The sequence below is a fragment of the Cinclus cinclus genome, chromosome 8 (assembly GCF_963662255.1).
Source record: "Cinclus cinclus chromosome 8, bCinCin1.1, whole genome shotgun sequence".
Classification (NCBI taxonomy): Eukaryota; Metazoa; Chordata; class Aves; order Passeriformes; family Cinclidae; genus Cinclus; species Cinclus cinclus.
The window spans coordinates 3,350,146-3,364,550 of NC_085053.1; the positions used below are offsets into that span (position 1 = coordinate 3,350,146).

At 44.1% G+C, this 14,405-nt stretch overlaps 1 protein-coding gene across 5 annotated transcripts in view; it reads left to right on the forward strand.

Moving 5' to 3' along the window:
• Positions 1-6,333: 6,333 nt before the first annotated feature.
• Positions 6,334-14,405, forward strand: part of ABL2 (ABL proto-oncogene 2, non-receptor tyrosine kinase) — a 40,080-nt gene continuing 32,008 nt past the window's right edge. For 3 of the 5 annotated variants that reach the window (XM_062497034.1, XM_062497036.1, XM_062497038.1), the window contains exon 1: positions 6,334-6,499. In XM_062497034.1, the coding sequence (XP_062353018.1) occupies positions 6,334-6,499 (166 nt within the window). Of the gene's footprint in view, positions 6,500-10,373; positions 10,381-12,116; positions 12,150-14,405 lie in introns of all 5 variants that reach the window. The other 2 variants (XM_062497033.1, XM_062497037.1) reach the window with 1 other exon arrangement.

The following is a 14,405-nucleotide window of genomic DNA, read 5'->3' on the forward strand; positions in this document are numbered from 1 at the left end:
TAATATTTTGGAATAAACTCTGACTTTCAAAGTGATTTAACTGTTCAGGAACATTGCATAGAACATGACACCATCCATGGCCAGGGCACAAATAGTCCAGAGCAAAGTTGGATCCCTACTATCCTAAACATGCAACACAGAGCAGCAATCCTGCAAGAAGCTGTACCCTCAGGCTTCCTTATGAGATCAAAGGTTATATTCAGAAGTGTGTACAACTGAAAACAATACTAGGAGTGCAGTCACTGTGGGATTCATTATTGTAACAAAGGCATCTTCTGAAGACGTGTTTTTCAGCATGACTTAGAAAAGGGAAGTGAAGTTGCTGGGGAAGATGGAAGGGAAGGAGATATTAGGAGAGAAACAAGAAGCAAAGAACATGGAGATGAAGCACTGCTGATTACATAGTCTTAATGATCTTTTCCAGCCTAAATGGCTCCATGATTCTAATTCCATTTTATTTTAGCTTCACATCTTGTTTTTAATGTATCTTTATTTTGTTTTGGACTGTCACAGAGGTTTTGCTAATCCAAAGACAGCACAGCAGTCATCAGAGGAATCTACACTGGGACAAGGCTGCTCTCTGAGGCACTGGTGGAGGAACTGCAGTACAGCATTGTGTTCTGAAGCATTTGCTGTCTCTTAACGAAATGTCAGCTCTCTGGATACAAGCCTCTCAGTGAGAGGAAACAGAAAACACATGAAGAAAAGCTTCCATCTGTAAATCAAGAGAACCCCCTCACTGTCCAACGAGATACTAAGATTTTAAATTAGGAATCATAAAAATTAGGCTCCTAAACATAAATTAAGGCAATCCTGGAACTCTGGTGGCAAAACATTCCTATTGACCCACCTGTAGCTGAATGCCTAAAAGCCTGAATCATCAACAGCACTGTCGAGGGACCTCATATTACCTCAGCAAATGTACTATATCAGTGATTATTGTGCAAGCTTAGTACTAATTCGCAATTCCCTGCAGATGCAGAGACTTGACATCATTTTTGTTTGGTAGAGGAAACATTTTCCAACAACATTCTTAATGTTCTTATTAGCATACTCTTCTGCAGCTTTTGGTGCCTGGAACAGATGCTTGGGAAGGGTGGTGCAGTTGTAGTACTTAGAAAAATATAGTGGACAGGAAAGAAATTACCAAAGAAGTCCTGTAATCTCCTTAATTCCATCTCTCCCCACCTCTGGCTCCACTCTGCTGGAGGCTGTGCGGGGTTATGTGTTATACCCTGATGGGTACAGCTTCTGCAAAACCTCAGCATGGTTAAGGTGCTGCTGTTGACAGTTGACAGATACATGTGCAAGCTACACAGTTCTGATCCGTGAGGCTGCTTAGTTACACAGCATACCTAACCCTAAAACACAGGGCCAAATAAAAGAAGAATGGGGATGCCTGAGATGCTGTGGTGAGCTGGCTGTCTCTACACACTCATCTTTTCCACTACAACACTGTGTGCCCAGTCCCTTCCCCCTGTGCATGGAGCCCTTTCTTTGCTGGCTCTCCTGGCCGGTGTCAATGTTTAGACTTGTGGCAGTGTCAGAAGAGTGGTTTGAATGAGGGCAATGCTGAAGCAGCAAAAAAGACAGAACAAAAGGCTGCTAACACCGAGGAGGAGGACGATTTGGGTGGTGGGATGCAACATTTCTGGGAGTGTGTATGTGTAGTTTTCTTTTTATCTATGGTGGAAGAGAAATGAGTTATCGACAGAGGAAATTTCATCTGCCAAGGGCTGCATGTGAACCCTTCTGTGCTGTTGGGCAAAAACTGTTACTTCCCCAGAAAGTTTTTATCTTCATAGACTCTCAATGAACTGGCATGAGAGTACCCCAAGCTATCCTCCATGCACTGTACATAAATTCTAATTTAAATCATAGTAATGATTCAAAATAACTTTTAAGACAACACTGAAACCCTACCTATTGTGCCACGACAGATCTGTGCAAATATTTTAAGAGGTGTCAGTCAGAGATGAAAGGGTGAGCGTTTGAACATGTTACACCAAGAAACAACATCCTCCTTTGATACGGCTCAGCACTTACAAGCTTTCAACATTTACTGCAGAATAACTAACCTTATGTCACAGAGCCTTTATCAGATTCGTAAACCTTTCTTCTTTGTGTTAAAGCCTTTCCCCAGAACCCCATGGTGGCTGAATCCCAGAAGCCAGGTGGCTGCCTGGTATCAGGCAGGTGTAGCCTGGAATAGTAGAGGGACACAGAGCAGCACTGCCCTGGGTCACATGGTGGGCAGTACCCATTGCCTTGCAGACATCCCAGGGGAACTGCAGTGTCCTGATCTCCACAGCTTGTTCTGGCACTGCAATAAAGGCACAAAAAAATCCTGTACACAGGTATCCCTCAAACAAGCCTCTGCTGTTTACACACTTAGCAAATACCTTAACTAATACATCTTTCACACACATCTGTTTCTCCATACAGCTTCTGTGTACAGAAGGTATATGATCTGGAAGAAGAGCAATAGTTACTGCTAGAATTAATTTTTAAGCTGCCACCAGCATCCTGCTAGTTAATTTTTCCTAAGTTACAAATAGAAACTGCCCAGTTAACTCAACACTCAGGCTCAGGAGTCTCCTGTTTGTCCACAGGCTCCTTCTGGCACAGAACCCATACTTCAAGCAGATGACAGTGAGACTGTCATGCACAGTATGATGTAAGACTGCTCAGCCAGAAATTTTTTGAGTGTGTGATTTTTGGAGCACACTGTGGATGAGGAGCAAATGTATTGCCAGTGCTTATAAGAAGCTTCAAGAAACTGATATACCATTAATATTTAAAATCAGTTCTGAAGTGTTTCTAGAAATACCATATTTCTTGTCAGGCACATGACTGTAACCTCAGTGCTGCCTTGGTCCTTTTTATCCCTTACTTGAACAGCTCATGAATGGCAGATTGACTGGAAACCCAAAATGGCCAGGACAGTAACTATTACTGATGCCTCACTAACGCATGGTGCCAGACTTCTTCACAAGAAATTACCCTTGAAAAACAACCTGTTCCTGATGCTTCATGAGGCTCATAACATTACAGCTGATAAAAGCAGATAGCATTGGTGCAGCTTTTACTTCTTGGCTTTGCATGGTTAATTATCATGACAGTCTGTGAAGTAAATACTTACTGCATTTAAACAACAAGGAATGGTGTGGCTCAGTGTCATTGGTTACTCAGCAGTACAGCGTCCTTTTCAGTCTGGGGGGTTTCTTGTTTATATCCCCATTGCTGTTCTAGCAGGGACTAGAAGAACTGTTGCCAACCAGGGCATCCCCTGTTTATATGACACCATAAAAACAATGTTGCTGAGGGGACTAAGTGGGGCACAGTCTGAGGGTCTGGCTTGTTTAGAACACGTCAAGCAATGGCTGGGGCTCTGGGTTTGCTTTTTTAGCAGTGTACAGTATGATCCGTAAAAACTATTGTACAACAGCAAAACCCCCATGCTGCTGCCCTCTTCTCCTTGCAACAGACCTTCTTAGAAAGCCCCTGCCTGATCCCATCCCCAGGAAAGATGGTTTTGTGTGTCAGACAAGTTTCCTGCAGTTGAGCATTAATGTAACCCACAGTGAGCTGTTCCATGTGTGGAAGGTGCTGGGAGAGAAAATGGGAGGTTTCATAAGATCTGAGGAATAAGAACAGTGTTTAAATCCAATTCTCCTTGGTGCACTTGCATATAACAGTCTCTTGACACTTGTATCTTCTTTTAAAATACTAATAACCTTCCTCTGGATAGTTCTTCATGATCAGCAAGTAAAAAGAATTAGGAAAGAAAAGCAGCATTTCTGTTGATTTTTAAAGAGTGTCTCTATGCTACGTGGCAACTGCAAATGGCACGAGGGAGTTCTGTGTTTGTTGTCTCTGCAGTCTCCAGAGAACATATATTTTGTTTACAAGGCAAACCATTTATAAATGCCAAATCCTGCAAATTCTAGCTGGAACAAGATCAGGAAATAGCTCCACTGCAGCGTTTACCATGGGCTGGTTCTGCCTGAGACTGTGCATTCTGCAGGAACATCCTCTGCTCATATCCACAGAATCATGTCCGTACAAGGTCCCAGACTTGGCACCATGTACCCCATGCTGCACCCTGGATGTTCCCAGCACTATTTTAAGAACTGTTTTGTTGTATGTTCTTAGCAGGTCTGTTTGTAATTCCTGATCTCCCAAATGTTCTTGGTCCATTAATTTAGTGAGTTAAGGCATTTCTGGCTCCACATGCTCCTCATTCCCATTTACTTCATCCAGCCTGTGTCAGAGTACACCTCAGTCTAGTGGGATGAACCACCCCTATTTTAGGCAGAATTATTTTTGCAGCAGGGCTCAGTTTGAGTACATGTACCAGTGTGGACAGCAACTTGTGACCCAGGGAAGGTAGAACATGAGCTTAGAATTCCAGTCACTGAAAGCTGGCTTTCACAAAGCTCTGAGAGGAATGTCTCCTCACCTTCCCCCCACAGGACAGTAACACAGAGGTTGGAAGCTGGTTGGCTCTCAGTGTTACCAAGCCAATTTGTCACTGTCACATCAGTTCTCAGTGGTAAAGGCATCTGAGGGGAACAGCACTGTGGCTCATCCAGGATGAAGCAACATTACCAAGACATTGCTGAAATAGTTGCTAGCATGGAGAGAGAAATACTTCCAACTGCCCAGGTCCTCGAAACTCTGACAAGCACCTCGTTTTGGGATGAAACTTCCTGCCTTCTGCTTTGGAGTGCCTTATGTGCTAGTGTTACAGAAGGTGAAAGAAGTTGGTTTACTAATTAGCTACAGAATTGAGTGTATGTTCAACCACCCAACAACAAGATGCTGCTGCCAGCTATTCCTGGTGTCATTCACACAGCAGTGCTTTCCTCCTCCTCCATGCCCTTGGCCAGGACAACAGATCCTGGCAGGAGCCCAAGGAATCATCCCAGAGCCTGGTAACCCACAGAGATCACAGAATCAATTAGGTGGGAAAACACCCTTGAGATCATCAATTTCAACCTAGGACCTGACACCACCATGTCAACCAGTGAGCACTGAGTGCCACATCCAGTCTTTCCATAAACACCTCCAGATGGTGACTCCACCACCTCCCTCTGCAGTCCCTTACGATGTCTAATTATCCTTTCTGTGAAAAAATTCATCCTAATGTCCAACCTGGACATTGGTCCTAATGACCTTTCCCTGGTACAGCTTTAAGACCGTGTCTTCTTGCCCTGTCCCTGGTTGCTGGGGAGAAGAGGCTAGCCCTCATCTGGCTACAACCCCCTTGTGCACAGTATAGGACAAGCCCACTGCCGCTCCCTTCTGCAGCTGGGCACGTGGCCCTGGCTTTACCCTCATGCCTGCTCAGGTTTGTAGCCAAACCAGCCCTGCTGTAGCCTACAGGGATAATGTTGCTCGGGCTGGTGCAGCCTTGAGGCCATGGCCACAGCCATCGCTTGACAGAGTTCCAAAAGTATTTGTGTGACAGTCTCGGGCATACAGGGGTGTTCTTGGGGTTGTCCTGTGCAGGGCTGAAAGATGGACTTGGTGGGTCCCTTCCTACTCAGGAGATTCTGTGATTCCCCTGGGCTGCCGCTCACGGCTGAGATGGGAGACCTCTCCTGGGCTGTGAATCTGGTGAGTTGCCCGGATGGGCTCTTGCTCCTTAGCCCATGTCAGTGTCATTCTCTCCAGTGCTCGTCCGCACTGGTGTGCCTGGCAAGAGGATGGCGCCAGACTTTTCAGTGGTGCCCAGAGACAGGAGGAGGATCAATGGCCATAAACTAAAGAAATTCCACCTCAGCATGAGGAAGAACTTTACGTTGAGGGTGGCAGAGCACTGGAACAGGCTACCCAGGGAGAGCGCGGAGTCCCCCTCTCCGGAGAAATTCAAAACCCGCCTGGACGCGTTCCTGTCACCTGCTCCAGGTGACCCTGCCCTGGGCCTGGGCGATCCACAGCGGTCCCTTCCAACCCAAACGATTCTGGGATTCTGCGTGCCGCGGCGGGGCGGTCTGGGCTGGGGGGGGCGGCCGACCTCAACTCTATCGCAGCTTCCCTCCCTCGCTCCCTCGCTCCCTCGCTCCCTCAGCTCCCTCCCTCCCTCCCTCCCTCCCTCCCTCCCCTCCCCTCCCCTCCCCTCCCCTCCCTGGGCGGACCGGAGGCGGCTGCGGGAGCCGCTCCGTCCCCGCTCTGCCGGCGCTCTGTGGTTTAAGATGGCGGCGGGGGCTGCGGGGGCGAGCCCGTGAGCCCCAGCCCGGAGCTCCGCGGGAGCCGCCGGGACCGGCCGCGGCAAGACCGGGACGCGCCTGCCGGGCCAGGAGCGGCGGGATGTGAGCGCGGCCCGCCATGGGGCAGCAGGTGGGCCGCGTCGGGGAGCCGGGCGCGGGGCTCCAGCAGCAGCAGCAGCAGCCGCGGGGACTGCGGGGGAACAGCGCGGCCAGGCCGGCGGGCCGCCGGCGGGAGGCGGCCGGGCGCTCCGCAGAGGGAGGATTCAACGTCTTCACCCAGCACGGTGAGCGGCCGGGGCCAGGGGGAAAGGGGCGCGATCGGCCTTCCTCCCCTGCCTCTTTTGTTGTGGTGGGTTTGCTGGGGGAGGGGAGAGGCAGGCAGGCGGGGGGAGCGTGGCAGCCACGTCCCGGGGGATGCTCGCCTTCGGAGGAGCTTCCTGCCCCGCACCCGCTGGAGTTGGGAATCGGGACTGCCCGCCAGCCGCAGCGGGAGCGAGGTGGCACCGCCGGGGATCGGGACTTACGGGGGTTCGGTCGCTGTCACCGCGGCGATTCCGAGCTCTGGTTTTGTTTACAAAGGTAACATGTGCCTTGTCCGACTGTTTGCCGAGGCGTTTGTGACTTGCCGTTGTAGATCTGTGAGATCTGATGGAGCGAACAATTTCGTTTTGACTGGAGTATTATAGCTGCCATCTCATTCTCGGTTTAAGTTTTTGCCTGTCTACTTCTTAATCTACTTCTATTCTTATTGCTGTAAACCGAGACCGGAAATGTTTCACGTACACGTTTCTGTAACCTCTCTTAGAAGGACCTACACAACTTCAAATCTCCCCTAGTAACCATGTTTCTTTTTTAAAATACTTTTTTGTGCGTTATGTTAAGATGTTGCCAAGTTTTGGAAGGTGAGATCAACTGAAACCTGTTTGCTTTGACAAGCACGTTGAGAGTAGATGTACGGATGCATCTCAAGTCCTAAAGACCTGAATCAGCTCTGAAGAGCTTGGCTTTAGGTGGAGAGAGAGTTGTCAGTGTCTATAAAGCAAGGCTGCTTCTGACAATACACATTTTGTTTTGCTCAATAGAATGAGCTCTGGCAAAAAGATTAAGGAACTTGCAGCCAGCAGTCTGAAAGCAAATATCATCTTCTGCGACTGCTGACATGTAAGTATCTATCAAAGCAAGACCACAGCACTAAATCTGGTCTTAAAAATCTCAGTGTTACCACAGCTTTTGAGTTCAGGGAGCAGTATCACCTTTAAAAACAAAACAGAACATGCTTGCTGAGTGCCTGACCCACAGTTAAACTAAGAGTTGTTATTTTATTGCAACTTCACATTTTACTCTTTGTATTTTTGTACCTTAAAAGGCACTTTGGCTCAAACATTCCTATCATGGACAGCACACTCACGGTGTTAAGGACGTCTCAGAAGTTATGCACATAACCCACTTCTTTCAGCTTCTTTCAGTGGGGTGTGTCTAAGTCTATTAGCAGAGCAAGAATGCTGTAGAGACTGCTGTGCTAATGTCAAACTGTCTTTTCATGCTTTGGTACCAAGGTGACTCTTTGGTTCTTGTTCTTACAAGGCAAGGACAGAAAGGATGTTTGTGGGAAGGACAGTACAGCATGTGGGGATGTGTAGTGACTTCCCAATAACACTGTTGACACTGACTGAAGCACTTTTTGTTATTGCCTCACATTTTGGTAATAATTTAGTTCAGCATCCTGAACAAATCCTTCTAGCTCCTCCCCACACCCTACTAAATTTCAAAGGTAGATGGTAGGGAGAATTATTTACATGTAGTGGCAGGGAAGTGGGGAGGAAAAGCTTTCTGAAGCATGCATACACACCAAGAAGACAAATTATGTGGTCTAACAGCCCTTCTGCTCTGTCTTCCATAGAATGAGAAACAAGAATGAGTCTGGAAGGCCAATGCACTGAATAAAACTGTTCAGTGCCACATAAAAAGAACATTGCTCTGGGATAAGACCAGTGGTATTGTTCAAAATAATTTCTCTGCTGTTTATATTGCTTAGGTTTTCTGCTTTGGTGGTAAGGTAATGAATGTAGCTTTACTTAGGGTCTTAGGATTCTTTCTGTTATTTTCTTTGCAGACTGTAAGGGAAGGTGTGTCTTAAAAACAAGATACAGCTTTTTATTCTGTTATATTATGTAGAAGGGGTGGGACTTTTTGGCAACCCAGGTTTAGAGAATTTCAGAGCAGGCTTCGAACTCCTCTTCCATCTTGGTGGATGCCTCAGCTGTGTTAAATTGTTCCCTGATTCCATTCACATTTTACTAGGAACGAGTTAACAAGTCAGCATTAATAATCTGTAGTAAATACTAGTAAAAGTTGTGTATCTTTTTAAATACTTGTCTTGGGCAAAAACTAAAATGTGTGTAGTGTTCCTGAATCTGGAGTTCACTTCCTTTGTCAGAGAAACTGTTTCCTGTGATCCTGACTCTCCTTGTCCAAGGGAATTTTTTACCATCAACTTGTATTCTTATTTTTTGTTTAATGACCTTGCTCTCTTGTTTTGCATAGCCAGCAGCAAGCCAGCTTTTCTTTAAGTGAGTCATATGCTTCTGCTGCTGAGATGCTCTGGTTGCTGTTGGTATTACTTGATCCAGATTGCTCTTTTCTAGTAATTTCTTTCTGAACTTGACCTTCCATACTGTTTCTGGGACATGCATTCACAGTGTATGAAAAGTGATGGCAAAAGCACAGGATTATGGGTTAGCACCCTTGGACCAGTGGCTAAACCGGCCAGTCACAGGATGGGGCTGGATTATCTCCATTCCTTGGTGTTCCTTGATGCAGTCATGGATGTGAGGAAGACAACCCGTTTATAATTCCCTACCTCGTGTTGGCAGCCTTCCTAACACATTGTGCCAGCAGCAAACCTTGCTGAGTACTCCTGCCAAGGGTCATTTTGAGGGGCTGCTTCTTCTGGATTATGAAAAGGGTGGATATAAACAATGTTTTCAGCCTCAGACCTATTTTGCTACAGAATTTTGAAGAGCAGTTTGAGTCAAATCAATGAAATGTAAACCCTTTTCAGTAAGCTGCTGGAAATCTGAGACAAACATTTTCACTCAGCTAACTTGAACCATAGATGTCCTTGAAAATCAAGAGATTGAGTAGCGCCAGTTTGTCCCACGATTATTTGCTGGGTTACAGTTTGTGTGGCAGAAGCTGTACAGAGGAGGCACTTACAGGCACTACCTACTTCAGGACGCACTTTTGGAACAAACATATAATTTGAAGATGTTTTCTGTTTTATGGAAAGCAAGGGGATCTGTATTGTGGCACCTCACTATTCCATCATGAGAACAGATACCTAGACTGCTGGGGCTTTCAGCTCTCTGTGGTATTGAGTTCTGTGTGTGACATTGAGCAGACAAGTCCTAAGCAAGCTGATGCACTCAGTCCTGTGATTCCATTAGTTATGAAGCAGAGTTCTCCAGGATGCAAGAAGATAATAAACATTCCTGGCATGTTGGCAGTGACTTACAAAAGCAGGCTATGGTTCATAAGCGTGTTGGTTGCTGTTAGTGTAGTAGAAAGGATGAGTGTAAAGACGGGGGGTGTACAAACACTGGTGTTCCCATGTGTGCTCTGTTGGAATTCACGAGTACCACAGGACAACTCAAGAGGGAAGAGCTGCAGTGAACAGTAGTTACAATCAAATTGTTACAGATCAGTGAAACCAGAAAAGACAAGAAGTACTTGGTGCCATTACAGGATGAGCTTTCCCTTCCAGGGAAGGAACAGGGAAGAGGGTTATCTCCTTATCCTTTCAGAAGTTTGTTTGAGGAAAAGGGCACAAGCAACAGCAATGTCCAAGCTGCATGGACTCTGCTTGCCTCCTCATGTGACCTTTGAACAGTGACACTCATAATTTTCTTTCAGAAGAGCACTGATAACAGCCTACCAACTACCAAGATACTCTTTGGAATGGTGTTAGCATGCTTTTCATCTCCAGAAAGACTTGCTGAGTGTTGTAGAGCACATACTGCAGGAAAATCAGATTATTTAAATCCTGACTGGGAAGCCTTTGCAATACCTGCTTGCAATACTGCTGCAGTTGCCTTGGTGATATATTTTGGGATAGTGGAAGGCTCTGCTACACTTGAGGTTGTGATCCAGCAGGCGCAGGACATTTGTTCCCTGTTTTGTTTTCTAGAGGAGGAGTTTAACAACCTTTTACTATGTACATCAAGGTCAGGCTAGATAAGCCTATACTTTTAAAAATAAAATTATCATTAAAGCTCCCCTAAGGCAGTCAGAGTGCTATGACACATGATAAAAACATTCTAAAATAGGAAGAAGCATAAATAACACTGTCCCTTTGAAATTCAGTGAAACTGGAGGGCTGAATGCAGGAAAATGGCAAGAAGGAGAGAAAATAGGGTCAGTTTAACAACTGCACTTTGTGGGCTGCCTAAAATGTTCTTTATTTTCATCCCAGTGAAATGCAGCAAGCTTGGGCCAGAGCTACTTGCCCACAGACTTTCCTGTCAGTAAATGCCCCTTGCAGATGGAATATAATCACTGTTATTCTGTGCCTGGCGTTTTGTACTGTAAATCAGAAATCTTGTGGGACTACAATGTATAAATAACTCTTAACTAATTATTTGGGGAATAAAGGATAGTTCAGCTGAGTGTCTAGAGGCACATCCCCTGTAGAACATGAATTTATAGGCATGTTCTCTGTTGCATCCTTCTCTGTGATATCTAAATTATTCCTGCAGATCCATTACATTAAATATTGGTTTTTATACCTTGTGTTCAGGTGGGATTTTTGCATAATGAATTTAGCAAATGAGAGGAGACTACCAGCTTGGTGGGTGGGACAATATAATATTGACTACTGATCTAATCTTTTTTCACATAGACAGGGAGCACAGTCTGAAGAAGGTAAGACTGAAATGAAATTACTTCAAAAGGTTTTGCTCAGAACCAACTTAAAAATCAAATTTCAAAGCCCAGACATATCTCCAACTTCTCAGTTCTCCCCATGTAGCAGATGGTGTGGTACAAGTTGTTCTAGCAATATTTCACAAACTTGCTATTGCTTGCAAGCACAGTGTTTTGCAAAAAAAAAAAAAAATTGTGTTTTTTTTTTTTTAATTAAGGACATGGCCAAGTGAACAAATTGGTGGGATGGACACACAAGCAAATTGTTACAAGTGTTTTAAGGCATTGTTTTTTAATCTGGTGGGATTGCCAGCTCGCATAATTAGAGTGGGGAGGGTTGGACTATCTCCTGGAGGTGCTATAGCAGGGTGGCTTCAGGAACGTTTTATAGCTCGTACTGATTACAGATTCTGGGACTGTAAGCCTGAAATCATGTTTTCTCTGGTGTTCAGGAGGGGTGACCTGCTCTGTGACCCACTTCAGCATATATCATGTTTGTTTGTTCCTAAAGCAGGTCAGTCCTTGCTGAAGTGAAACTGTACTTTGTAGATCTCTGTTTTATAGCTAAAGGCAGATGATCGTTAGCATGATTTATTCTAGCTATTTTCTCTTAGTTGTCACAACTTAATGTTTCCAGGATACTTACTATCCATAAACTGCCTTCTAAGTATTGCTGGCAGTTGAATAATTTACAGTCATAAAAAACTATCAAAAATCCAACTAATACAAACCAAGAAACAGCAGTTTCTATTTACTCCAGCACGGATGCATGGGGAAGTTGTTAAAAGTAATACAGCTGGGTTTTGTGTGGTGACTTGCAGAGCTCATTTTCACCTGGTTACATTTCAGAAAGCCAGGGATAGATGGATGACCACTGACCAAAGCCTCATGTACATCCTGTTTCCACCCTGATTCCCCAAATCCCCAAACCCTTAGCAGTGCTTTCAACAGCGTGTAATTGCAGTGACACAAGGCTTGAAGTGCAAACTGCCCCAGGACTGGCTTTGCAGGTGAATCTGCAACACAGACATAGATTTTCTTTCTTAACAGCCTTCAGAACAGTATTGACTGGTAAAGAAATACTTCTCATACTTGTTTGGGCTTCTTTCCCTCCACACAGCAGCAAAGAAAAGCTTGTGCTGAGGGGTAACAACATTGGCTTGCTGGGTCTGAGGTCATGGTTTCCTCACCGTTACTGCATCGTTCTTCACATTTCTCTGGCTTTGTGGTTATGAAATACTTTATTTTAAAGGCTGATCTTGGTATTACCCATAGAGATTATTCTCTCTGGAATAAGTGACACTTACAAAACCATTGAGGCTTCCTGTTGGTAACACTGCAAACCACAACAACAAAGCTTAGTTATATTACCCATATCTGCTTAGGAAGTTGTCTGTGCTTTGTGGGCTCTCTATAGAGACATGTGCATCTCCCAGTACAGCAGCTTGTCTGCAGCTGTGTGTAAATTAACTTTATAATAGGTGGCTTTCTGTACCAGCTAATTCAGCAGAGGAATCAGAAAAACCCCTAAAATAGCTTTGCCTTTTTTGAGAGAGACAAAGATGCACAGAAATTCACTAAAAATTAAATTAGTTTTGTTTCAATCTTCTGGTGCTCTTTAGAGGTCAGTTAAACATACTTCTTTACTTATTTTTCAAGAAATTCCCCTCTTCTTTTCTATGCTTCTTAGCCAAATATTGTCCTTAGAATCTTAGAATTACTAAGATACTTCAACTTAAAATCTACACGTATTAAAAAATCTGGAGCTTCTCTTACATTGATTTGAAAGTTTTCTGTGACAATAGTGATGCAAGAATTGGGACTACAATTTTTATGTGAGAAAAGTAGCTCTTAAATGAAGGAACACTCATTTTCCTGTAGTTCATCATGCCTCATCTTTTAATTTATAATGCTACTGGGTTGGATTTTGGTCTCTTTCCTGGTTTGTTTGGTGTTTTCTTGGTTTTATTATTTACTATTGAAGTGAAATGGAAGTAGCTGGTTCTTGTTATAAGCTACATATGGCAAAGGCATAGGAATCATCTCCTGCTGCTTTTTGGGTCAAATTAGCAATTGAATTATAGGATAAGAGGATGAGAACATTCTGGATTTGTGACCCTGTGCACTTCCATGCCATTTCTCCTTGGCTCTCTAATGATAATCCCAACAACAAAGCTTCAAATATGTCTTGATTATTCCTATTTGTTGTCATCTCAGCTAAGGTCAGCACCATGACTGATTTTGAAACAGGTTTCAAGCTTGCTTCTGGTTGAAAGAAGTTGTGTGAATATTGATTAAATTATATAAATACTATACATTTTCGAGCATGTAGCATAGATCATGAAGTGTTCCTGTTTTCTAGATTATGTTTTCAGTTAGACTCATATTTTTTCAAAAAGTTAACTGTGGAGAGTAGTGTGCCTCAGTAAATGCACCAAAAACCTACAGGAACTGCAAAGTGAAGAGGCATTTCCCCATCACAAATCTGTGCACACTCCAGCATGGCCTGGGGTAGGAACTTGTTTAAATATTGTCATATCCAAGTAGATTGGTATTACCTCCCACATTAACCCTAAATATCAGAGATCTAGAAGGTATTTACAGAGCACAGATCTGTTTTCTAGACAAAACCCCAAAATATTTGTAGAGTCTAATTTCATCTCCCCCTGGATTGTGAAGATAACCCTTCAAACCCAAACTGGAGTGTAAATTAATATAATGAAGCCTTCCTTAGCTTGCAAGGTCAGCTCAGTTTCTCAAGATTATTTCCAAGCCTTTGCTGCTCAGGATTGGTTTTGCTAACTGGCAGTGTCACAGAGTTAACAAGACTGTTCAGTTTTACTGCTGCTATTCAAAAACCCGTGGGAGGCTGCACGACTGATGAGAATATCAATTTTGTGTTGCTGCTTAGGAAAGCCAAGAGCAGAAGTAGAGGGAAGGTACAGCTATAATGGTATTTTGGAAAATTGCTTGATAATGGAAGGAAACTGGAAAGATTATTTAGATTAGCCTTGAAGGGTTAAAAAAAAAAAAGGTGTTATTTCCCACCCAGCAATCTGTCAAAACTGGCCAATTAATGAAAGTATAGTGACTGTTTAGCAGTAAAAAAGCCTGTTTATCCAAATATTTTTAAAATTGATACAAACTGGGTCATCTAGGAAGAAGGAAATGCACTCTAAGAAATCTGAAAAACCTTGAAGATGTTTTGAATAGTGACATAACTTCCTTCCTCCATTAGGTCACTGGGTGCAGCAGAATTCAAGGTTATAC